This window comes from Numida meleagris, chromosome 6 (assembly GCF_002078875.1).
Source record: "Numida meleagris isolate 19003 breed g44 Domestic line chromosome 6, NumMel1.0, whole genome shotgun sequence".
Classification (NCBI taxonomy): domain Eukaryota; kingdom Metazoa; phylum Chordata; class Aves; order Galliformes; family Numididae; genus Numida; species Numida meleagris.
In genome coordinates this window covers 9,124,101-9,150,829 of record NC_034414.1, presented here as the reverse complement: position 1 = coordinate 9,150,829, position 26,729 = coordinate 9,124,101, and the positions used below count along the sequence as shown (strand labels likewise).

The window sequence follows — 26,729 nt, the reverse complement described above, 5'->3', positions numbered from 1 at the left end:
CTGTTTTAAATGTTCCTTGTGGAAAATGAGCAAACAAACAGACATTTTCACATAAGCTTCAATTTCAACTTAAGAAATTATGTTAAAACTTGTAGTAGAAAGTAACTGATTTTGCACTACTGTAATGAAAAACGGCAGCCAAGAAAACATGAGAGCAGCTAACTATACTCATATTTATCTTGTACTTCTTACTCAACAGAGATACTCATTGCTTTGATTTAACTCTCAAGCGTTTTTTCTTTAACTTGCATGAACTAAGTTTTGCTACCGCAATAAGATTAGTTTAAGGCATCAGCTCTGCTTTTAAACACTGACACTTAACTTAAAAAATAACAAACAATCTAGCCAAAATCTACATTAGGAACTGAAGTCAGCTTTTAAAGATAAAAAACTTTTTCTGCTATTGAACGTAGATGATCTTAAGGGACTTCCACAGCTTGAGTGCACACGAGCAATAGTTCGATCAACATGCAGTTGAATGTTAGCACACACGAACCACAAATATCTCTCCCCTCTCGCCTCTGCATGACCATGTGCTTTTGGGTCTCTGAATCAACTCTGTGCCAGCTCTGTGAAGTGCTTTTGTCGGGTACACGAGGCATCTTCAGGCACCAGGACAATCCAAGCATGCTGATCATACATCTCCACTCTGGAGGCACGTGCTGTTGAAGTCAGTGCATTTAGTTCTGATTAACACTGGGTGGAGAAGTATTAGGTCAGAGTGAGGAAAGTCAATTTCAACTGAGGTAATGACAGAAAAGTTAGAAAATAAGATGCATTTGATGTAGCTCTGAAGTTTTGAGGGTGGATGGCTGGCATGCACAATTTGAAACTCAGAAGAAATCAAATATGAACAGATAATAAATTATAACTGTACTTGTAATAATTCTTTCAGCCCAAGAGAGAACGAACATCTGCCATTACAAAAACTTATATGCTAGCAGTTCATGACAGTTGTCAAAAACAGTTTGCCCTTTGCAAAATTTCACACTAAAATTGTGCCAAGGTCAGCAAACCCTTTGTTTTTCTACTGACTGCCCAGGAAAAGAGATTTGGAGACCATGCCATTCCTTACTTTAAGAAAAATTATTTGAAGCTTTAGTAATCTCATGCCAATTGCTCATTTGGGACAGATCCCTTTCCCTCCATGTGATTTAGGCTCTGCTGGTCTCATTTGCAGCCAAACAGCCGGTTTATTAAAAATCAAAGGCCAAAAACAATTCAGCATCAGTTCATTTTATTTATTTCTCATATTATACAAATGCATGTATCCAATAAACTCAGATGACTGCCTCCAGAATACCAAACTGCATCCTGTCTACAATCTGCTTTACTGAACTAAAATTGCAGGTGGAGAGATCTACTTCATCTCTGTTTCTGTTCACAGTACACATGTTTCATGTACACAAATCATACCACTATAGCTAAACTTATACTGGGATAAATATACTAACGTAGAAGCCATTATCTTAATTCAGTCCTTTCAGAACAGGATAATAAACTGTATCAATTCAAAGCAGGAATTTGATCAGCTATAAAAGGACCAAAGATAAATATATCTGTATATGCAAAATACGTAGCCTCACAAAATAGTCACCTCAAATCTCTATAACATGTCCCATTCGCTCCCTAAATACTTTTGGCACTACAGAACACTCCTAAGTGATAAACACTCCTAAGTGATAAGGAGTTTGCACTGCACCTTCTAGCATGACACAGCATCCATTTTATGAATTCCACTTAATGCACCTCACTTTGAAAACGGCAGAAGTTACATACTTGCATTACCACCTAAATACATGTAAAAGCCTTTGAAATAAAAGTAACCAAGTGCCCACTCTTTCCACCTTTCCATCCAGCTTATACAGCCACAGATCTAAAACAAGTTTCTTGAGTGGGCAATTAGCCCACATACACGCTGGAAGATCTGGAAAGTCCAAGTCCAATGAACATAAAGTTGTCACACAAATGCCAAAAGTTCACTGTGCAGTCTGCTGTGCAGACTCAGCACTGACACAAAGACAAAAAGGTTATCATTAACCCAAAGAAGCCTCTCCATCCTGCAACAGCATAAATTCAAATTGGGAAGGAGATATCTGTATATGTATATGCACAAACACATGCTGAGTACATAAACAGGACAGGACAAAATACTGCCATAGTTATTATGATGATGAAAATACGATTTTCTTCATTCAGCTGTTCTCACCTTAACTTTCAATTCTGGTCTAGAGAAGACCTTAAACATACAAATGATATTCAAAATATAATGCTATTTCTTATCATGTAGAATGTGAACTATATATTCTCTCCTCACGTAAAGGAAGCAAGGCATTGCTTTAATCGCTGCATATTATCATACAATTCATTTCTCAGCAGATTTAGAAGGATACTGATAGAATCTTACAAATATTATTTTTAAATGGTGGGTTTTTCCTTACAAAATGTGAGGAATATCGAAATATCAAAAGGAAGATCAGATGTTACATTTCAAAAAGGATCCTCTGCTAAAAACCAAACGTCAGTGACTCATCAAGTGGCACGTGCTTCAATACAGTAGGATGACCAACTCTACAATCCAAGCATAAAACTAAAATTTTATGGAGCATGATGTCATTTTGTTGGCAGTTTTTCCTTTGACTCAGGAAATATTTGTGAATGTTGTGTATCTGCCACATTCTGGTACAGGATTTTTACAATTTCTTTTTATCTGTTTTTGCAAGGGAGCAGAGAGGGAGAGATGTGATCAAGAGGAACAGGAGACTTGCAAATTACGGCTTATGTACATTTGACAATGATATATTTAATCTTACTAACTTTGTGATCACAACGTTTAAATGTACACATGCTTAAGACAAATCACCAGGTAAATCTTGTAGTAAGATTGTTAGAAACTAATACTTGACATTTCCTGCTCATCATCTTGAACAGAATTTCTGTAATGCAAGAAATGCAGTCACACAGGCTCAGTTGTTGACATAAATCATTCTCTAATTTGTTGATGGTGGGGTTGGTGAGAGGATTTTTTTTTCCCCCCAAAATGCAAAACAAATATACAACTTGACCATTATGTTTCCAAATGAACATATTTTAAAAAGATTCCACCTATGGCATTCTTCTGAGGTACTACCAGCATAAATTCTGACTGAGTAATTCATAAGGAGCACAACCGAGGTCAACAGAAGCATCTGCTGAGTCAAAAATCTTTATCAAGTCTTTGCACGTTAGCAGGTAACATCCAGAAATTGCTGTTAGAAATAACTATACATGTGTATTTTTTTTTGATAGCTAATAAATTTACATACAGAGTTTTATGGGTGAATACTGTAGATGTAGGTTACGATTCTTCTGAATGCTCTGGCTCTTCAATGGCTTTCAGCTTCAGTCATCTAAAAAATAAGCTAAATTGACTTTTTTTGGTTGAGAGGCCAAAGCTTTCTTCATATCCATGACAAATTACAGCAAGAGAGTAGACAGTAAGGATCAAAATACAGTAATGCAAAAAAAACTTGAAAACAGTGTGTGGGAAGAGGCAATAAAGATATTTTTCACTTTTTTCCTCCTTCTCCTAACTCCTGTAGATGCACACAAGTAAGTATAGCATCTGGCTTTATTTGTCAGTGAATATCTAACTGGCACCTTAAAGCAGACATGAAGGTGGATCAGACCACCTGGAGACGCAAGAAGTGAGAAGGAGGGAGACAGTGGTCCAGTATCTCAGACTTCTTAGCATCTGGATTGGTAGGAACTTGAGTCAGGAGAGAAATCTTGCATAGTAAACTCCCTTAAACAAACTGAACAAGTCTTTAAATGACACTGACTTTACCACTAGTAACTCATTATTAGACTACCTCTGGTAGTCTAGTCATGTTCCAAATTTTAGACTCCCATTAAGGTCAAACATTGAAATGCTTGGTTTTAATTACAGATGGGGAGCATACGCTTGAAACTTGTTACTGGAACCTTATAGAGATCTTAGAACAATTCATAAGGAATTACATGGAAAACTGAATCACCTGCATTCATGGCGAGAAGTTCTATTCCCATACTTAATGGAATATCTTATGTGCACCTTCCCCACAAAGACAGATGTAGAGTATTAATCAGACTAAATGTTAACACCGATCTTTTCCCTATATTGTCACAACTTTATGAGTTGACAATCAGCTGACCAGCATCTATGCAACTACTAACTGCTGGGTCAGTTCAAAATGAGAACACTGCAACAATGCCGAGCATGATTCATGGGTGTCAATAAATGTCAGAGCATAAAAGACTATTTTATTTTCTGCCCAGAGACAGAAAGTTGAAGAAAGGCCATGAGCTGACTACTAGAGCCTGTGCTTTTATCACTGCTGGGAAACGTCTTATGACAGGCAACTGACAAGAGATTAAACTGAGTATAGTGCTTTCAAAGACAACTCGGAGAATACTTTTTTCCTGCAGACTCCTGCATGTAGCTTTTACAGTTGTTATATTAATCTTGTATCCTAGGCTATCATGGGTATACCTCCCATATCATGTAAGTACAGTCTCCTTACTTTTCAGGAAACATTTCTGTACTAACCTGCAGCAAACAGTTAAAGTAATAATGAAGGCAACTGCAGCAAGAAAAGTAGACTTCTCAGGCCCAGCTTGAATAATCGTATCAAAAACATTATTGTATATGCATGCAAGATGCTCAGAAAAGGTTCTCTACTCTCTTCTAGCATTCACAAGAAGAGAAATGAGCTTGTTTTCACTTTGCAGTGCAATTAACCGCAGAAACTTCCAAGTGGTTAGTTTGAATGTCTTATGAAGATGATTCTGCCAACCCAAACAGCAAATCTACTCTAGCTGAATTCAGATCAGTCTTATATAGCTGAAAGATTTACCTGGTGAAGGCTACCAGAACAGAAATAACCACTCTTTTGGGAAACTGAATCTTCCATTTGTCTTATTTAACTGTAAAAACTAATGCCCAGATTCCAAGTTCTCGACACTGTTTTATAGACTCTTTGTTTAATAAGGTGTGCATCTGAATAGTTAAATCAATATTACTTTCATAGCCCAATGTTTCATAAGCTTATGTTTCATTACAGATTGTACATGTGCTGAATTCTTGTCTAATGACCATGTAATAGGGCACGTTCAATTATTCTCTTTGGGTTTGAGAAAGAAACAGGAAGTTTGGCTATAAACAAAGCAGTCACAGAATAAATTTCACCACAGCAAGTTCATCTGAAAAATATGCATTCTTTGCAACACAGCCAGGAATGGCATTATGAGAACCAACATCCTGCTGCTCTCCGTTTTCCTTTTTCTTTTCTTTTCTTTTCTCCTTTTTCTTTTCTTTTCTTTTCTCCTTTTTCTTTTCTTTTCTTTTTTCTTGCCTTTTTGCTGTTGCTTGCTGTTGCTTCTGTAATTTTTTTCATTTTTTGTTTTTATTTTCATTACTATTATTACTACTACTTAAGCAATATAAGAAAGTAACCTTTTAGTTAATACTGTTAATACATGTTTTGTGATGAGCATTACTTGAAAGATGTGGATAGTGAATCAAAAGCAGCTGCTAGAAACCACAGGATAAATAACAAGTATGCTAAATTTAGTATAGGTTATGAAATACATAGAGTGGAAGAAGAGTCAGCTGTTCGAAATTTTTATCAGCTGGGAAGGAATTACTATAGAATGTTTTGCTCTTTAATTATAAAATAAAGGAAAGATGATAGGCATTAATAGAAACACGTCAACTGATCTACATTAAAGTAAATTTATTTTTTGGTTACATTTCTGCTTTTTAGCTCCTTCCAATAACACAAAAAATACATAACCATTTAAATGACAGTGTTAATGAAATAGGAACAATTATCATTCTCTGGCTTCCAGTTGTGCCTAAAAAGACGTCCAATATTATTATTGCTACACTGTGTCTATTAACCATTTGACAAGATGAAGTAAGATTTCAACACTAGTATTAAACAGAGTAAGTTTGGATCATTAAAAGCATTTTCTTACATGCTTTTAATCAATGAAGTTACAGTTCTTCACTAAAAGAAGAAAACAAGCCCTTTATCTAGTTATCTACATATATCTATTTTATTTTTTTTTTTTATATACTTAATGCCAAGGTTTTGCTTATGTTTGATTTTTCATTTGGGAAAGAAAATATTTCAAAACATAACAACAATGGTCCACAATTACAGACTGGATTAGGTTTTCCCTAGGTTCTAGCTACTAAAGATTCCAAGTATTATGTCATAGCATAGATTCTGTGAAGTACTCTACATAAAATGGGAAACAAAATGTCTATTTTTGAAAGACTGAAGTTGCCCAAAAATAATTAAATGCATGTTTAAAAACCAAGGCTGCCAAACAGCTGACACCCAAAATCTGACCTACCTAAAAACTGAAGAATTATTCTATCAGTGTAAAAATCTTGACATTTACACCCACACAAGTCTTGCCAATAAATGCACTTAGAGAAATATGTATACATTGCAGCATACGTGTACACATTTGTCCGGAGCTAGTCTGATAGAGATGGCCAGTAGAGGGAGCAGAAGTTAATAAACATCGATTGTAGAACAAAATGAGAATAATTCCTGCTATGTCACACGGTGAAGTAAATGAAAGGAAAATTATGCTGGCTGTCTCATTAACAAGAACAAAACAAATGGTGGAGGAAAAAAAAGAAGATATGTGATGGAGAAAAGAAAAGCCACATGGAGAAAAACAAGAGGCAATGGATACAAGTTGTACCAGGGGAGATTCTGATTGGATAAAAGAAGAAAAATTTTTACTGTGAGAATACTTAGTTATTGGAATAACCTCCCCAGGGACATGGTAGATTCTCCAGCTCTTGAGACTTTTAAGGTTTGCCTAGACAAAGTGTCACCTTGGAAAAAACGCACACACTTATACAAGACAGAACAGGACATCCTTAGCAAGAAGATTAAAATACTTTCTAAAATTGTCCTCTGCTATATTAATCTTGTATTTCTAGACACCTTTTTCTGCATTTCTGTGACTTATTGTAAAGGTGTTACCTGTAGATTAATCTCTGCTTCGTAGAAAGTTAAGCAGGAACAGTAGTGTCTCTCCGAGTCTATATCAGTCAAAACCACCACAAAGAACGTCGGCTGTTTTCTCTCTTTCGAAAGCTGCCATCCTCCAGGTTGGCAAAACTAAAGAAACAAAAACAAACAATAAAGGCATGTAGTCATGCAACATCTCCTTTTCTTTATACATACATATATATATAAGTACTATGGGAAACAGTTTTAAGCAGTACAACAGAACGTTATCTGAAAAAGAAGCTCAGAAAATTTCATTGAAAGCAAATACATGCAGAACTGAAAAATCTGAATGGGAAAAAAAACTAGTAGGTCACAGCTAATCAGACTGATAAACATTGAGGGAGATGTTGTACACACTGTACATGCTATATACACTAAAGATAGGTCCCCATTCAGTATTTAAGATAATCAGTATAAGCATTTAACAAGCAACAAAAGGAATAAACTGACAAGAAATGCAGACTTCGTTTAGATTACAAGTTACAATTCAAAGCTAAAATCATTGCCTTGGAATGTCTCTACTTACATTTTTAATTTTGCCATGTATTTCAGGAACCCTAAAGCTAGAGTCCCATTACAAACATGGAAGTGCAACTAAAATTAGCTTTGGAAGTATAAAACTACTGATTTGTACATTATTTGTACACATTTTTGTGCATATTTATACAATAATAAAAAAAGCTAGCCAGGATAATCACAGAATACAGACATATACACAAAGACCGAAAGCTGCTTTTAGATTTGATTGATTTTCATGAGCTGTGTCACAACTACAGTGTAATCTTTTCCTGTTCAAGTACCAGCTGTGTCCAAACCTTTTCTTTTCCCTGAAACATACCTTCCTGTTTTTAAAACAAAGCTGTTCAGCACATAGGATTTTTACTTCCCACAAATCAAAGGATCACAGGGATTTGTTCATCTGTAGTCATTTTAAGGGGATATAAAATCTAAGAATGGCTATATTGGATGAGACAAGCCCAGAAGGTTGTTTCCATCAGGACCTAAGAGCAGCAGCTCAAAAACAGTACAAGATTGGGTAACTGCCCAGTTACTTCTGTTCTCTTACCAACAAAACTTCCAGCAGCCTCCAGCTGATGAGCCTTCTGAGCCACAGGCAACATATTTGTCCTTAACATACAATGATAGCTATTAAAACTGTCCCTGGCTTTCCTCATTAGTTTACCTAGTCGAACTTAAACGATTCCATTTACAGCTACTTGCAAAATCACTCAATACTTATTCCAACGAAAGCCTATTTATAGAGCAATACTTTTCACCTATTTACTGATTACCTCTGTAAACCTCATTGCAAACAGCTGAAATTCTCTAGGAGGTCATATCATAACAGGGATGTAAATTTTTTCAGCTCTGTGAAAAGTAAGCTCAAATTTCATAACTTTATATATAAAGTCTTGGAGACCAAGAAAATTCCTTGCCTCAAAGATGCTCCAAGCACATCACGTGTTCTTAGAATACTATATTACTAAGCTCTTGCAGCAATGAGCAGACTGCATAATGTGTAATACCTATAATGTACATCAAATTAGCTTAAGACCCTTCAGTACTTATTACTCCAAGCTGACAAGAGCGGTGGCACTTCAAGTCACCCTAAACACTGACAGGAATTCTGACCTCAGAACGAGGTCAGTTACAAGTAAAAAGAGAAATATAGCACAAAAGCGAAGGGAAAAGTGTATGGGTTTTTTCCTCTTTCAACAACATAAGTACCTCACTGATTAATAACTTGTTCCCAGTAATGAAAGAGTGGACTGAAATTTAGAAGTCAGTTTGATGAAGAACCTTGATATGGCCTTTATGAAATTTTGTATTCATTATTTCTTTTACTGAAGACTTGAAGTCACATACACACAACTCACAACCATATCATTATTAACAAAATCATAAACTTACAAAGGCAACAATAGATGTCTGCATTAGGGAAAAAAAATCTAGAATCGTTCAAAAATGCAAATAGCAAAGGAATCAGAAAGAGAGGTCAAGATTTCATGTTTCCAGCAATTTCTCTCCCTCCCCCACCCCCGCCCAGACATCTGCAGAAAAGTGAAAGCATTGAGTAAGTTGCACACAAACATTTACTATAGATTCATCTTTAGAACTTCTGCAGTAAAACTTGGGTATTCTTGGGCAAAAAGCAGTTAATACTCTGCCTCTGATACTCTGATACACAGTTTGTTTTATGACCCTGGGAGAATCTTCCAAAGCGAGAGCTTCTCATGCTATATTCTTCATATTCAAGACAGACAGCTTAACACTTCTGAGTCTGTATCCTTAGAAGTGCTAAGCACTCCCTCCTCCAACTGAGAATAACTGTTCTGAACATCAAAAAGTACTCTGTGAAAAGACACCCTAGTCATTCCCAGCTAAGCATCCAGCATTAGTCCATGAGTTTGATAATACCGGCCTAATCTCCCTTTGTTTTTCATCCCCCATCAGTTAAAAATAAGAAAATACCACCATTAATCTTGCAGAACTTCCATAAAGATAACACAATGTGGTAGATGTATACAGACATTATAGCGAAAGGATCATCAAAGTTTGATGATGAAATCGTTTGAGTTCTGTATGTATCACAGAGTTTAGGAGGTGTGTGGTAAAAATCTTGGAACCTGTACCTCAAAAAGATACAAAAAAACACAGCCACTGAGTAGCCATTTGTTCAACGACTAAAGCCAAAATGCAAAGAATACAGTAAGATCCTAATAACAAATAAATCAAGTCAGTCTTTTCATGGTATACAGTTAAAATTGAATCATACACACAAAGTAGGTCAAATTAAGGTTGTTCACGCAGCCTTGGCTCCGGCACTTCCCAAGCTCTGCACACTCAAGTTTACGGTTGTTGCATTCCTTCAGACCTGCCAAGCCTACTTGTTCTGACAGGAGCTCCTTGATGGCTCCCACAGGCTCCGCTGGTGCCCTTCAGCCACAAATGTCCACTCCACGTGCTTTGAGACGAGCTGAGGGGAGGCCTCATGGCAGATGCAGCTCCTCACAGGGAGCGGAGAGGCAGCTCTCCGTTCTCTCAGAGAGCTCTGCTCTCTGGTGACAGCGACAGAGCTGGAGGGATCAGCATGGAGCTGCGTCAGGGGAGGGGTGGGTGGGGGTTGGGGAAAGGGTCTGCACCAGAGGGCGGTGGACATGGAACAGGCTGCCCAGGGCAGGCAGTGGGCATGGCACCAAGTGCCGGAGTTCAAGGAGCGCTGGACAGCGCCCTCAGAAACGGGGTTTGGGGCAGTCCTTTCTGGTGCCAGGAGACCTTGTGGGACTCCTCCAACTTGGGATATTCTATGATTCCATTCTAAGGGAACGTAAGACCTAGGATATGCAATTAATCCACCAGGTATTTTGCACACAAATGACAAATACACAAGGTTGGGATGTGTAGCTTATGCACAGCCATATTTTGCACAATACATGCAAAATCGACCAATTTTGAACTTTCAAGCATCAGTACGTCTAATTTTATTGTTTCCAGGCTTTAAAAACGCATTTTGAAAATAAAGTGCACTTAAACGATAATTCTTTTTGTTGTGATAAAACATGATTTGCAGGTCTACTGTGCAAAATGTATACCAACATTTGCCCTGTAAATTGGCAAACATCAAGCAATGCTGTAACTACCAGAAGGGACGGCTGAGCTAGGCAGGGAGCTTTCAATAGCAATCAACTTCTATGGAAGCTGAAATCCTACTCGTGACAGTGAAAATTCTTCCCAATCTAAAAATGGTCTTGAGTATAAAACATGCTTTCTAGATTTCATTCTTTACTAGTGGGCAACAATTAGTGATTGTTAAGGAAAACATCTTAAGCAAAGTACACCCACTGGCTATACAGAGAATCTGTTTTCAAATAAACTGGAAGAAATTTATAAATATAGAGATTGAGGATAAAGACAACAAGCTTCTCCTTGAGATTAAACAATGAATGAGTCTCAGTTTAGTTAAAATAAGGTAATAAACATTAGTGTAATGCTTTAAATGCAAACAGCACTGAGAAGAACTTTCCAAATTAGTATAAATGCAAGCTACTATCCAGTATGCTTGCCATCATAGTCTGGCCAGTAGGAAGAGAAAAATGTTTCCTTACCAACCAGATGCTATACCAAAACAGACAAAAGCACCACTGTGAACATAATTCAGAGGTCATGTGCTTCTTCAGTAAACAGGAAAAAAAAAATCAGAGTTTAAAAATGAATGCACTCCCATATTGTTTCACTTATTTGCCAGAATTCTTGGAACCTGAACACAGCTTCTACCAATGACACTGAAAATTAAAAGGAATCAGACTGTCCAACCCACTGTTTATAGAATTAAGCCTCGAAGGGTGGTGAGTGCTTCAAATCCACTCCAAATTACAAGTGATTGCCTTAAAAATCTGGCAGAAATATCCAGAAGTTGGACTGATGAATATGAAACAGAGATCAAGGTGTTGAAATGACATTTTAAACACTGCCTGAAACCACAGGTGTTCACTGAAGCAAAATACTCTCTATCACTAGCTCACACAAAATGCTTTCAAATCAAACAAGAAGTTAGGTTATAAAACGATGTTAAAATAACTTAGTTACACACATCAGCACCTTCGATATACTGTATATAGCTTTCTGAAGTCTGTTGAAAAATTAAAGACAATTGCTACAATCTCTCTCCAAGCACTGGAGCACTTAAGATGAGGCTTACTGGATACTACGAAAGTGAATAATTCATACTATTACTATACTGAATAGTATTTATCTAGTATTCTAGTTTCGTTACAGAAAAAATGTTAGTAATTTGTATACTTTTTATGGCATAAGTATATTATTTGACTTTTATATCTGTCGGGCAGAAATTATTCATTTGCTGAACTGCATTTTAGAACTTTGTCATTTATCTCCGGGCTTGCACCTCAAGAATACCCAAGTCCTAAATAAAATACTCAAACCAATGTTCTAGTTGGGTCTGTTCAGCTACAGCCAGGAAGACTGCTCAGTCTGCAGTTTACATTGTTTTCTGTATCAACAATCCAGTCAGCTTTCCATCAGAAATCCATTACTCCTGAAGGCACTGCCAAAGCAGAAAGGGGAAAAGCTCATTCAGGAAGTTTACAACATGATACACTTTTTGCAAGTCATCATTTGAAAGCATTTTTTGAAGAGGTTAAACAGAATAGATGATGATGTCCATGAAATACCACTACAGATCACTGCACTTAAAGAACTAAACATCGTTAAAACACATTCTAGCACTACGTATTTTCTCAAAACATATTTGTACACTTGTTTCTTGTTAAAAAAAAAAACACAAACAAATGAAAAACTACCCAAATGCACATAAAATATACAACAATTGAGCTCTAGTGACAAGACTTGAATTAAAGATCCTAAAATGACTTTGGGATTTAAAACATCTGACACAGACAGCCACCTTTCACTTCAACTCTTCCACGAAATGTTTGATTCTCCCTTGGGTAACTCTGGGCCTGTAGACTTTATTTACCTCTCAAATAAACGTATTTTGTTTTTAACATGCACTATCATCATCTTGTCTACAAGCCTCTCTGAAAATAAGGGACTATGTTCCAGACATTATGTGAAGGAATTTTGTTCCATCTGGACTTGCGTGACCTAGTACCAGCTGCTGAGTATTTCACCATTTCACCATTCACTTATGTATGGAATTTTGGCACTGGGAATTTTCTTTTTCAGATGCATACCTCTGCTTAAAACAAAACAACTACAATGCCCATTGGCAAAATAAAAAAAGCAGTGTTATGAAGCTGTAAATCTGCGGAAATTCTTGAAGCTTGAGGGTTATCTCTGAACATAAACAGAGTAAAAAATATACATTAAATTTTATAACATCTTCCTGACTTTCAACATCTTGTATCTAACAAATTGCATATTTATCCTTAGCCTAGTCTAAATTGAAACTAATGCACTTACAGTATACACCGAATTTCCAGGTAAAAGCCCCTTTCAAGATGTTGCAAGCCAGCACTGTAGAAGATTCTAGTGGTCTACCATAAACAAGTAAATTCACTCATAAAACGAAAAAAAAAAAAAAAAGAGCTTCCAATCATCAAAGAAATGCAGAGGCCTGGAATCCACTGGAATACAGAGTTGCCCAAGATGAACTTCTAACATGTTCACCTCACAGCACCCCTGAAGTGCTGCAATCTGCTTCCAGCATCTCCCACTAGAACTTAGGAAGCCAATTTCAATTTATTTCATTAATTCCAGACTTTCTTCTCCTCTTGGCTCTTTGCTGTCATAGGTTAGGGAGTGCGAATACACAATGTTCATTTGAAATCAAGGAACTTTCCTCCTCTTAGGAAAGCAAAAAGACACATTTGGGTGCCTGTATGTGCTGACATCGCTGGATGCTAACCTTCCCTTGTCCTCTCGAAACTGAAATTTGTTCAAACACTTGGGAAATTCCACTAGAAGCAGCAGGAAGGCTGCTTGTAAATACTGTGACAGACTGTCCAAGAAGAGTTACAGGTGAGTAACCCTTCCTCTCCCTCTATGGGAGGGACTGCTCCCACAGACTGTGGATATTTCTGCCCCAGGTGCCTCCTCTTCAGGCAAACTCAAAATACACATCAAAAAGGAAAGATCCCTAGCCACATTCTCAGGCTTCCAAAGGCTGAAGGTTGCTGAGAGATCTCTCAATGTCACTAACCTGCATACGTGACAGTTGAGGTATTTTCTACTTTGGAGCCCAGATTGAAGTGAGCCCCAGTATCAGATGGCTCAAGCTAGCCACAGAGACCCTGTATCAAAAGTCCAGCAAAGCAAAGTCAACACGTGTGAACACCTCAGCTAAATAGCTAATTAATTCTCTGAAGTCACAGAGATAGAGAAGTCTTCATTTGAAATTCAGCAAGGACTAGTTTAACCTCCCCACATACAGAATCACAGACTGGTTGAAGTGGGAAAGGACTTCTGGACCCATCTGGTCCAATCGCTGCTCAAGCAGGGAACCTACTGTGTCACAGTTTGTGAGCATCGCCTCGTGTCCTGGAACTGGGCACCACTGAAGAGTCTGGCCCCATCCTCCTTGCACCCTCCCTGCAGCTACTTACAGACATTGGTGAGATCCTCCCTTCTGCTCCAAGCTGAACAGCCCCAGGTCTCTCAACCTTCCCTCACATGTGAGATGCACCAGACTAGTGTATAATCCTATCTATGCATACACATGGAAGAAATTAGTTTCAAGTTCATTACTTTGTTTTTTAAACTTCTTAACACTGTGTTAAGTTTTTAAACACCTTTCCTTAGTGAAGTGTAATGCTGAACAAGCCAAACGTGTAAAATGCACTTCTGCAAGGACTGTGTATCTAGTTTGTTTTCTAAAACAATGAAATGGCCTAGAATATTACACCCACCAGGAAACCAGTTTCCTTTTCTGCCTTCGCTTAATATCCCCATCCCAGTAGCTTACTCAAAAAAATCTGTCAAAAAATCTCCTATTTCTGAACAAAACTAATCTAGGCTACAGACATGGTGATTTAAGAATAACTTCATTGAATACAAATGCCTTGATAGGATTAATTCTGATATTATGAATGGAATTTTCTTCTTGGAATGAACTTCCAGCTTCTCTGTTCTAAGCATGGATAGGTAAAATTAGTGTGCTTGTGCAAATAAGGAGAGTTTGGACTTTTATGTTTTTAAACCACACCTCTTTCTTGTTTCCAGGCCAACGGAGACCCTTGGGCCTAGAGTCTTTTTTATCCCTACCCTGACAAAAAAACCCAAAAGAGTTGCTGCGCTCAGTGTTACCAGAGGCAGTGAGGGACACAACTATGGTTGGGAACCAGAAACTTTTAGAATCATAATGAAGTGTCAAACCAAACACAAGTATGTTAGGTGTTTGTAACAAGTATTTTATGCAAGACAGGTTTTTTTTTAGCATGCATTTTAAAGTTCATCAAAAAGTTCAAAAGCCACGAATCTGAACTCTCAAGATTTGCAACTGAGTGTAGCGCATAGCCTTCCTTCAAAATTTCTCATACAGACAAATACTTGTTAGTCAGCTAGAATTGCTGACAATGACACTGCCACTCAGAACAGAGAGCAAACTGGATACTAAATAGTCAATATAGAAACAGAAAACACAACTTCAATGCAGCAATACATTCATGTGAGGTATGACTTCAGTAAATTATACTTCAATCTGAAGAGGACCGATCCATAGCAAATGAATTGTGTTTGGTTATGAGACAACAAAGAAAGCACGGTTGAAAAATATCTGATACTTAGAGTATTTCTGAAGCAACAATGAAAGAAGAACACTGAAGAAAGAATATCATAATCCTAGAAATTCATTCTCTGTATTTAAGGCTCATTTATAAATTTTCAGCACGAAATAGATTAGGAAGTACCTCTGTCCCTACTCAGGAGCCAGTACTAAGGAATGGCTTCTAATCTGCACTAGGGTACTTGTTTATGACAACAATTAACTTCTTAGTTGTGTGTTTTTCTGTGTTTTTTGCTTGTTATTATTAACTACTGTCTATGTAGTTAAGGAGACTGCTAGTCACCTGAGGAATACAAACCTAGGAAATCAGCTTTAATATAGAAACATAAACAAGCATTTTATCGATATTTACTTTATCAGCCAAGCACAAAAAAAAAATCTTTGCCTAATGCAGTTTTTCTCTCACTCTCTCCTCTGCCTTCATCTTTTCTCTCTTCCTCTAAATAGCAGTAGCATTGTGTTGCAACAGTAGCCAAAACCACTTTCAAGTTCTTAATGACTTCCCAAATGATTTTCTAGATAATGCTATAAACTATCTTTCAAAAGATACACAGCACATACGAGTATAATTAGTGCACTGGTTGACTGTTTTAAAGAAAGTACAGTGAGATAATTAATGTGCATCACTCAACAATTACAACCGGCATATAGTTATAAATTTTGACTTGATGTTTTAATGCTTAACTATTCCTCCAGAGCAACTGGTCAACATTCTATAAAATATTACTGCAATACTTCACATCCTGCTTATCTTGTTTTTATAGCTTGCACCTGCACAATCAGATATTTAATCAGATATTAACACCACATCCAGCCTTGCTATCATGAATACATTCAAAGATGCATTCTGTTGTTCCCTAGCAGTTGTAATGAACTGTGAGCAGACTTGGGTTAAGACTTTTGCATTTGTGACCTTATAATTCCTTAGAATATACCTGTCAGCGAAGGTTTCCAAGACTCAACATTCCAAGAGAAGGTGCATGTGTGTAACCAAGTGGTAATGTCAAGTATATTAAATACAATATTGATCTCAATTGACAGAGTGCTAGCCTAAGAAGGGCTGTGTCTAATGAAGCAAAATAAGCTTATTGATTTGAGAGAGATGCCAACAGACTCCAGATTACAAAATGCAGAACAGGAAGTCTTGAAATACGCAAATAAATCAAGTAGTCTGAATTTGGTCTTAATACAGATAGTAGACTAAAACATATAGTTACTAAAAAAATCCAGCACAAAATGGGTAATAATCCACCAAAAATATGGTGCCGTCTATCTGAATTGTTATAATTGTTCTGGACATCAGACCACAAGGCAAAATTAATCTATACCTTACCCTCCCCTGTTAGTTCATTTTCACATCCAAATACTGTTAACTCTGTGTGCCTCCAAGATTTTACACATAGTTGGGCCTTACCCCAAGCAGCCTTCTGCCAGCTTTGCTCAGAGGGAACTCATAACACCAACAAAAGAAAGCCAGTCTGCCCACCAAACTCTTACAGGAAGGAATGAGAAACCCAGAGTAAGGTGTATGGCACAGCTAGCACGGGCAAAGGGCTTTTCGAAAATCCAGGGGATTTTAACTGGGTTGGCAGCCAATTAGGCAGCATAAGCACCTCTATCCATGTGAGCACTAGAAAGCCCAAAAAGACAGCACAGCTTGGAGAACAGCCTACAACTCAGCACCTTGCCAAACAAGCACTCACATCAATCACTGCCACTCACAACCGAACTTAAGGAAGTTACAGAAAAGGAGATATATATTTTTATATATTCTGTTGGTCATTCCGGGAATTTAACAATACTTCTTACATGCTTCATGTTACTGCTTCCCATTTTGGGTTACAATCAATTTCCCCTTTTGCATGTGTGAGTTTCCACAAAGAGAAGGGAAAGTATATAAACAGGAAAACGCGGCTAAAATCTCACAAAGAAACAACTTTCACACTCCATGTGAGTGAAAGCCTAGATAGACTAGGACCTGAAATACATTCCAAAAAAGGTTTCCTAGATTGCAAGATGAATGTATTCCACTAAAACAACAGAATTCTGTGTGTTGACTCCTACTGAATTTTACATTTCCATAGTGTTAATGAAGAAAAGTATCAAAAGCACTTCCTGTTAGCACTCTCCCCAAGATTAAATTAGAATACATCACCATCTGCAGCAGCATGAAAAGACCGCTGAAAAGTTTGGTGCTTTCCATGGAGTCTCAGCTTCCTGTTCAGGAAAATGGAATTGGTCCCAAGCCATGCCCGTCCTCAATTCCCATGAAGCCAAGTGTTGTGTTACAGTCAGTGAGCTCTATGGACAGACCACATTACAGGCATGCCTCCTGTGAGTGCAGTAAGAGAAATACCCATACCAGAGCTGGGCTGGCAGAAGCTCTGGTGTAAACAATAAGGCTTTGTGCCAGTGCAGATGCTGTCACATGAATTCATGGCATGCCAGCAGAACACAATCTTGATGAATGGTCTGCATTTCCTGTAGGTAGGTTGGCATAATTTAGCAGTTTCTAAGCAAGATAATAACAGATGCCAAAATCTGTCAAAATGATTCCTCAGAGAGGACTAGCACTGAGAAAGCTTGTACTTATAAGCACCTATCTACCTCTGGTGTCCACTTTGACTCTCTTTCAGCATTTCTCCTTTGAACTGTGTCTTCGACAGACATCTTGGATTTGAGTTCTGAGCAATCTCCAGTTGTACGTTCTCCATTTTCCATCACATGATTATTAAACCTGAGTAATATAAAACATTCAAAGTTCTATTTAAAATCTTATGTCTGTAAAACAGGAGCACTCTTATGACAGTTACTGGAAGAAAAAAAATAAATAAAAGGAGAATATAAGAACCTCTAATAAAATTCAACATTTTCAAACAGATCAGCTCAAGTAGCACGTAAGAAGAGCAAGTTGAGGAGCTCTCTACCACTTAAATTAATATTCCACAAGCTTTCCAAAAGAAGGATACCGCAGACATGATTTCTATGCTTTAAAAGGGTAACAAGAATGTCTACAGGAATTTATAGACTCATTTAGCACAACAGAGAACTCAAGTAAATCAACAAAAAGGTACTTTGAAGTGGTATCAGAGACAAAAATCAAACAGAATGATAACTGGTATGTTTCTGTAGAAAAAAAAAAAAGAAAGCCATTTAAGCAATTCTGGGGGGTTGGGCTAACAAATTCCAAGCCAATTAATAAATGCAGTTACAACAGCATGACATACTAGGACTTAATTTGGTGCTACGTGATAATTAAACATAAATACGTATGTGTACACCTATTTATATGGCAGATGAAGTTAATATCGCATATACTGCACTGATTAAAAGACTAGGTTCCTGACAATTTGGAAAAGGGAACTGTTAGCAGAGACACACCTCGATGAAGCCACATCTATTCGGATTTTTCAGAGAAGAAATCTTGATCTAAAACTACTCAGTACTTTTATAACTAAGCCAAGTCATAGAGGAAGTTTACTGGTAAAGACCACTAGTGACTCCAAAATTAATAGCATAATTACCATCACTGGAGGTGTTCAAGAAACGTTTAGATGTTGTACTGAGGGACATGGATTAGTGGCAAATACTGGCAATAGGTGAACTGTTGGACTGGATGACCCTGGAGGTCTTTTCCAACCTTGGTGATTCTATGACTCTGTGGCTCAATATTATGACGATAAATTATTACTAAACCAATGAGAAACAAAAGTAAAAAAAGAAAGCACTCTAAACCTAGGTATTTCAGCAGTATTAAATTGAAAGCAGTGGTTCCCCTTTTATTTATTTTTTCCAACATAAGCCATTACTTATAGGTCCACAACTGGAGGACAGTTGTAGAAGGCACCACCTCAAGGAAACATTAGCTAATTCCCAACCCTCCTTTCAGCTAAAAAATCCCATCTCTTCTCATGCATCAAAACTGGGAAGTCACAGAATTGCTAAGAAAATTACATGAGAACACTGTGTAGAGAATGCTGAAGATAGTTTTCCAAATACAATAAAATATGAACTGGGGCAGGAAAACAAGTATCACATTGTGAAGTTTAATAATACAAGGTTACAAAATCTGACAACTCTCAGCTGTGATCTCAAAGATTCTGACTTCAAATCTTAAAGAGATCTCAGCTTTTTCAGTTTCTTTTTTTTTTTTCCCCAAAGAGAGCTGAGAAACACTTCATAGAGTAGTTAAATGTTTGACAGTATAGAGTTACATGCAGATAAGCTGTTTACTTGTAAGAAGACTCCAGATAAAAGCATTCCCAGATCCAGTGTATTACAAGATCCAGAAGTTATCATCATAACAATTCAAAATAAGAAGAAAAATTGGAACAGGTTATTGCAACAAGCTCACCACAGTTGGAGTCTGAGTTCTGCAAGTTAGGAAAAAAAAATTCTAAAAGATTCTTCTTCATTTAGCTTTAGCAAGACATTATTCAAGCCCCGTGTGACAGAGCAAGTCAGTACAGACTGTTGTGGTGGTCCTTCTGACCTGGAAATCTGTAATACAAGTGCTCATCCTTATCTCTTTTCTTTTTAGGGTCTGCATGACCTCATAATACTTGAAGCTCTTCAGTATATGACTATAATCAAATCTCATACTTCAGAGCTTCAACCATTCATGCATAGAGATTTAGACAGAATTTCCACCTGAGTACTTAATTGGACATCTAACTTTTTGCAAGAGAGCCAACAGCAGAGATCTAACCCATCATGGGGCAGGCAGGTGCTGCAGAGAATTCTGGCTGACCTAACTTCCTTACAAACTAAATGTCAGGTGCCAAACCAAAAGCTGAGAAGGAATTTTCTACTATTTCAAGCTGACTGGGATTTCTGTAATTATTCATTTCCTTTGTGGTGTATGGCACATTGGTATCATCAGGGCAATTGATTCCCCTTCATCAGGGCTCTGGTCTCATCCTCATCTCAAAAACACTATCAGACTCTGGTCAGACTCACTTAACTGATTTATTACATATGGTCTTTCCTGTGAACCCAGAAAGAATGGCAGGGAAGGCTTAAAAAAGAAGAAACTGATAAATTTTAAAAAGAGAGTAAATTTTGGTTTTTATGAACAATGTACTCAAAACGTTATATCATTCTATATTGTAAAATTTGATTCTTGTAATATTTGATTCTTGTAAAGTTCTGAGTAGGACTGGATTCAAAGACTTAAATAATTTTCACGTGGGTGGTAGGGATTGGTAATTCTATTATAGCTTGATAATTAACAGAAAATTTCTGGTCAGATTCAACATTTGTTAAATACCTTAATGCTTGAAAATGTCAGTCATTGTTAATCAATTAAAATGCAAGGCTAAGACAATTGAAATATGTAAGCTGCTTCCATCACTGCTAGGAAAAAGAAAAAAAACAAAACAACACACACTTTCCTATATGTCCCAAAACAGCTATCAGGTGTCCAAATAAGCACACTTGCACGTTTCAATTGCATGTGAGCATCCTTTGCGGAGACAGTCGGCCCAGACAAGGCCTCTCTTCTTTCTTTACCAGTGGGGTAATCCCAGCCTCCTGCATCCAAAGGCACCTACACTGCCCTTGTATTTCATTAAAAATGAACATCACTGATCATCATCAATCACAGATCGCCTCATAAAACACAGGCAGTTGAAATAGAAACTACAGCTTTTTCATGTAAACTGCACAAGAGGTGAGAACTATATGTTGTTCTAATAATAAACTTGGTAAAAAGGTGTGATCAAAGAATAAGCACATAATAGAAGCAGCTTTTGAATAGCAGGAATTGATAAATGTAAAATTAAATGTTAATGTACACACTTATCAAAAACATTAAATAAATGTTTCTTTTTCAAAACTAATCAGATGTTTATATACTCTTATATATAAAAATAGAAACATTGGTCAACTGTGGGGGGTTCCCTCCTATTGTCCCATAAGTATACAGAGGAAATAGAAATATTTCAAGCCATCTGTAATGTCTTACATTCTTTGAATAAAAGAAAGAGCCAAAACACTTAACAGTACGGAATTTTATTCCAAATTATACCCAAGAGGAAGCCATCTGCAGGAAAAATAAAAAGTTAAAAAAAAAAAAAAAAGGGGAGAAAAGAAAAAACACCACACCACTAGCAACACACTTGACTTGGACATCACTTGAGCAATACAGCTATCCAAAAGGACAGCATGTTCTTTTAAAAGAATGACTACTTATTCTTTCATGATACAAGCAACATGAAAATCACTTGAAGATTTTGGGGCTTTTCTAACCGTCTATGAATAGATTATATAGTGGCTCAGCAAAATACTGATCTAGTTTTTGGTTCTTCTATTTCTCCCCTCATTTAATGTAAAATATTGCCATGTTAGCAAAACCAATAAGAAGACTGTGAAACTGAAGTTACTCTCAGCCAAGCAAATCATGGCTGCTACGTTCAAGCTTTGAAGGTGACTGAAATACAAGGTCCAACCTGTGTGAGTAGCTCAGCATTGACACCTACAAGCCCATCAAAGTGTAAAACCACTCCTTTAGACAAGAGGAGATGACAGGTAACATTTTCATAGAGATAACAACACAGCTTAGCTATACACTCACACTAAACCTAAAACTCAATACATTACAAAGTTCATAAACTGCTACTGTAAAACTCACACTAAACCTAAAACTCAATACATTACAAAGTTTATAAACTGCTACTGTAAAACCTGTGTCAGTAAGATGATGATCACCTCATGTGCCAAAGATCTTAGACATGACAGTCTTGTCTGAGCAGCAAGGACTGCAAAGCTGCCTGCACATGTATTAGAGTATTCATCATTTTGTCTCAGGAGTAATGATACAAGAAGAGCAGAAATATCCTGCTCGATGCAACATTTCCTGATGCATCAGTGTTTCCTAGATTCCTAAGTCTTCAAAATACGAAACAGATCATACTAAAAAAAATATGAAAAATATTTGGTGTAAACTCCAAACAAATTACGTGAAATTTTGAAAATAACTATGCAGTACTGGAAAAACATGAGAAATTGGTATACAAGCTTTGACAATGTGTGCGTTACATTAAAAAAAAAAAAAAAAGAACTGAGGAAAAAAGCAAGAAAATCCCGTTTCAACAGTTGCATACCAGGAAACATGTGTTGACCCGTGACATTTGAAAAGCTAACAACTTTGTTAGCTTTTTTGTCCAATCTACAACAGCACAAGAAGAAACAATTTTTCAAAGTATTTGCAGATTGAAGCACCCTTTAAACACAATGCAGAATTCTTCTGCTACTTCTACATTTGCAAGTCAATATCACACAAATTTGCAAATGCATTTTCTTAAGGAAAAGGCAGTAGGTAATACCTAAACAATGTTGACCCAAACAAATAAGTTCATATTGGGGTGTGGGCACAATTTTTAAATTATGCAGAGATTTTATGTGTATCAAAAACAGATATCAATGGACAGAAATGCTACTTTTTCCAATAAGGAGTATTCCTACCTCATACATTTTCACAATAATATCTATTTTTCCTTCGCCAAAAAAGAGGTCAGGCACTGGAAGGGGCTGCCATTGAAGGTGGTTGAGTCACCATCCCTAGAGGTGTTCAAGAATCATGGAGATGTGGTATTAAGGGACATGGTTTAGTGAGAAATATTGGTGGAAGGTGTATGGTTGGACTGGATGACCTTGGAGGTCTTGTCCAACCTCAGTGGTTCTATGTTTCTATGATTTTCTTAAACACTTTAACCTCAGCAACTTGAGACCACTGGTTGCGCACAAAGCGCTGCATGCAGGCCTACAAATTCCTATAATTAGTCAGCACATTAGGGTACTTCATAAACTACATCTCACTCACAAAAAAGAACTCTCCGTATAAAGACAGAACTATGCTCTAATTTCTTTAAAATTTAGCTCAAATCTTTAATATACGAATGTAAGCCTGGAAGTCAGTTGTCTTAACTAATTTCTTCTTTTGTAAAACTTTGCTTAAGGTTAGGAAATAAATAAATGTATTCTCAAAAAAGAACCAGCTTCTCTTATTATTTTGTTGTGAAAAAAACTCCTGCTGGCACTGCTGGTTTGAAAGACTGAAGCTTATATTTTCAGAGATGGTCTAGACTGAAATAACAAAGAGCTAAAATATAAGTGTACTGACGGTACCATGTGTACTGACAAACTACCAGCTAGTTAGTTATAGTTTTATACTGACTTTTCTTTTTTTTAATGATTAACCTGGATCCAAACAACACGTATTCAAGAATTGTCCTGTGCTCATGTATTAAAAGTTCTCACTAAGTTCAACAAAGGAAAATGTGAGGTCCTGCACCCGGAGAGGAATTTCTGAAAAGCAAACTACATAAGTGCATTGAATTAATTGTTACTGTCCAGTGATTTTTCATTAAAGACTTGATTTAACTTTCTGTTCCCCTGCAAATATGGAAATAAATCCATTAGAACAAATACAGATAGGTTTACATGAAAGACTAGTGAAAATGCCTGTAGCCTTCTGCATGCAATTATCTTCACCTACTGAACTGTCTAAATTGTAAACTCTCTTCTCATAACTAAACCTGCCTATAGACTAGACAATTTGTTTTGTGCTACTACTGTACAACTCACATCTATTAACCATATTGCTCCGTATGTCTGTATTAAAAATACTGGAAATAAAATAAGCAAGTGAGTGCAAGAGAAAGTGACGTAAGCAGATGAGCAGTGGATATGGAAAAAGAGCACATACCACAAGAGCTTGTTGACTTGTGTTCTTCATTTGCAAACCACAAGTTAGACAGTATCTCCAAGTCACAGAAATTGCCATCAAAGGTTCAAACGAAACGACCAAGCTGTCAAACTATATAATGCCAGTAACAGGGCTGACGTCCACATGCCCTCAATTCACCAACTGATTCAGACATTTTATGGTTCAAAACCAGAGCTATAACAACCACAGTAGGGGGAGGGAAAATATCAACAGAAAGACATCATTTATTTCATTACTGTTCAACCAAAAGACATTAACAATATGCCATGATATATCGGCACTTCGGAGTAAGGACTGGATGTATAAACATGTTTACACACTGAGTGGCAAACCAAAATTTGAATCATTATCCACAAAGTCTATTTCAGTTGGGCTTCAAACCAGAATCCAGGAAAATGTAATTTTCTGTCCTAACTGACCACCTACTCTTCCTGTCACCCAGTGACTCGCTGCTTTTTGAGCCGTTCTTCACTTATCTCTAATTTTAAAATCTTCTTTTACCTTACAAGTCTTCCCTTATGACTTCCAATAAACGTCTTTCATTTACAAACTACTGGTAAGTACATGGTTTGAGATCCTGCATCCCACGATCTCTATACTGAAGAACTAAAGTCTATAATTTCATCTGATCTCGCTGAACCATTACTTTTTCCTTGCTCCCATTATATTAGGTACTTTGCAGGACCTTTTCTCGGGTTCTCTCTTACACACTGGTGGCATGGTTTCAAAAACTTTAGACCAAGAATTTAACAACCCAAACTGTAGACCAAGAATTTAACATCTCCTTACATGACCTCTTACAGATGTTTTTTCCCCCACAGTACTTTTCTTTAATATTTTTCATATTTCACCAGACACTTAATAGGAACATACTTTTACAGTGCTGGTATTCATTTTCTTCAACAGTTCAACATACAATCAAGTAGGACTTCAGCCTTCTCATCTCTGAGCTATCCTCCTACGAAACATGCAGCAGTTTTTAATTCTAAATCCTCGGTTTACTCAATCAGCATATATTTTAATGTATTCTCCCTAACAGCAGTGCAAGAAATCAAAGTCAAAGCACTCTTAGTGAGGTAAAAAAATGCAATGCTACTTTGCAATTCTTTTCTCATTACTCACCTTACCTTTGAACCTCTGTTTACCACTGTAAACTGTTTCTAACAGCTGCAGCAAACAATTTCATTTGGGACCGTACAAAGATCTTTTACCTAAATCTAAACTTCACAGTGGAACAGAGGCGTGCTGTTTCCTCTTGCAGCCATTTGTACAGCTATAGAACTTTATTTCACTACCATGTGCAGTCCAGCTCCACCTGACTTTCAACAATGCTCACTTTACACACCCATGCTTTGGTGGTGTCCCACTCATGAAGATTAACATTTTACTTTTGAAACTTGGTGCTTCTCTCTCCTCCCCACCAGAAAAATTCAAGAACAATTTTAAAGCTAGACACATTGCACTTAATCACAGAAAAGCTGCTAAAGAAATGTAGGCAGAATGTCATTAGAGAAAACAGTGGATAACACTTCTACGTTTGCATGGAGAGGCAAACTTTGGTTTTATGTCTTACTGAAAGCTGCCCATATCAATCTTTCCCTAGAGCCACAACACGAGAGCTATACTGTAGCCATGACTCATCTCCAAGAGGACCATCAGTTTTTCTCTCTACCATTGTGAATTTTTACTTTACCTTGCATATGTCAAGTATCCTGCCTTAAATAGTCTCAGAGATGGACAGTTCCTAGGTTGAATGTACAAATCCTGTAAAAATGAAATCGGTGGACAGCAGAAAGAGAATTTCAGGCATTGCCTCACAAGGAACTCTGTGGTCTTTATCTTTAATGCAAAATCATGGAAACGAGGAGGAAAATAAGTGCTAGATAATTTCGTTTCACAGTTTTAAATTATAAAACTAAGGTTTTCCTATGGACAACATTAATTAAAAAATTCATGGGCCATCTTAAACTGATGGAACCAAGTGACTGACACTGTCCATTTCAGTAACCCCATCTTCATGGAACTGGCACAGTAATATCTCACTTGTTGGCCTCCTGCCTGAAGCACTGACCGCACCCTGTAACTGTAATCAGAGTGAGCACAACTTCTGGAACGACATGACGATGTCTGAGCAATCCGGGCATTCTACTTCTGGGGTGACTGTGTGTTTAGTAAGGTGTATTCCTGTTTAACTAAAAGCATAAAGACATTTCTAAGAATATTTGCTTAATGTTTTGGATGAAATAAACATATTCATTAGTATCTTCAATTTCTGTTGACTTCATACTTCACATTTGTTGCCACTAAATAAGTAAGTTCACAAAGGATTTCCCTGCCACTGAGAATGTGGCATAGTCTATCATATGCATTCATAGCTACCCAGTGCAATGTCAGCAGAGCATGTTTTACAATATATAAGAGAAAAAAACACTTTTCTACTTTCTCCACACCAAGATGGATACATTTCTGCATGATTTCATGTAAATTCCCAGCTATGATAATGTTTAATAGTGCTAGTCACTAAATGTATTTGAAGTTAAAACTCAGGTTATTTTTTTTATTTTATGAATATTTAGATCCATTTGCTCCCTGATATCAAAACTGATATTCTACTCTCCTTTTCTTCTTCCCTTTTTGTCTCCAATGGCTTTAAAATAGCTGCAAAGACAGCTCATGCAGC

General features: G+C 37.0%; 1 protein-coding gene across 6 annotated transcripts in view; it reads right to left on the bottom strand.

Annotated features, from left to right (window-relative positions):
• Positions 1 to 26,729, bottom strand: part of SBF2 (SET binding factor 2) — a 243,563-nt gene that overhangs the window by 137,442 nt on the left and 79,392 nt on the right. For 5 of the 6 annotated variants that reach the window (XM_021401517.1, XM_021401520.1, XM_021401521.1 and 2 more), the window contains exon 3: positions 7,029 to 7,166. In XM_021401517.1, coding sequence (XP_021257192.1) covers positions 7,029 to 7,166 — 138 coding nt within the window. Of the gene's footprint in view, positions 1 to 7,028; positions 7,167 to 17,928; positions 18,059 to 26,729 lie in introns of all 6 variants that reach the window. The other variant, XM_021401519.1, reaches the window with a different exon arrangement.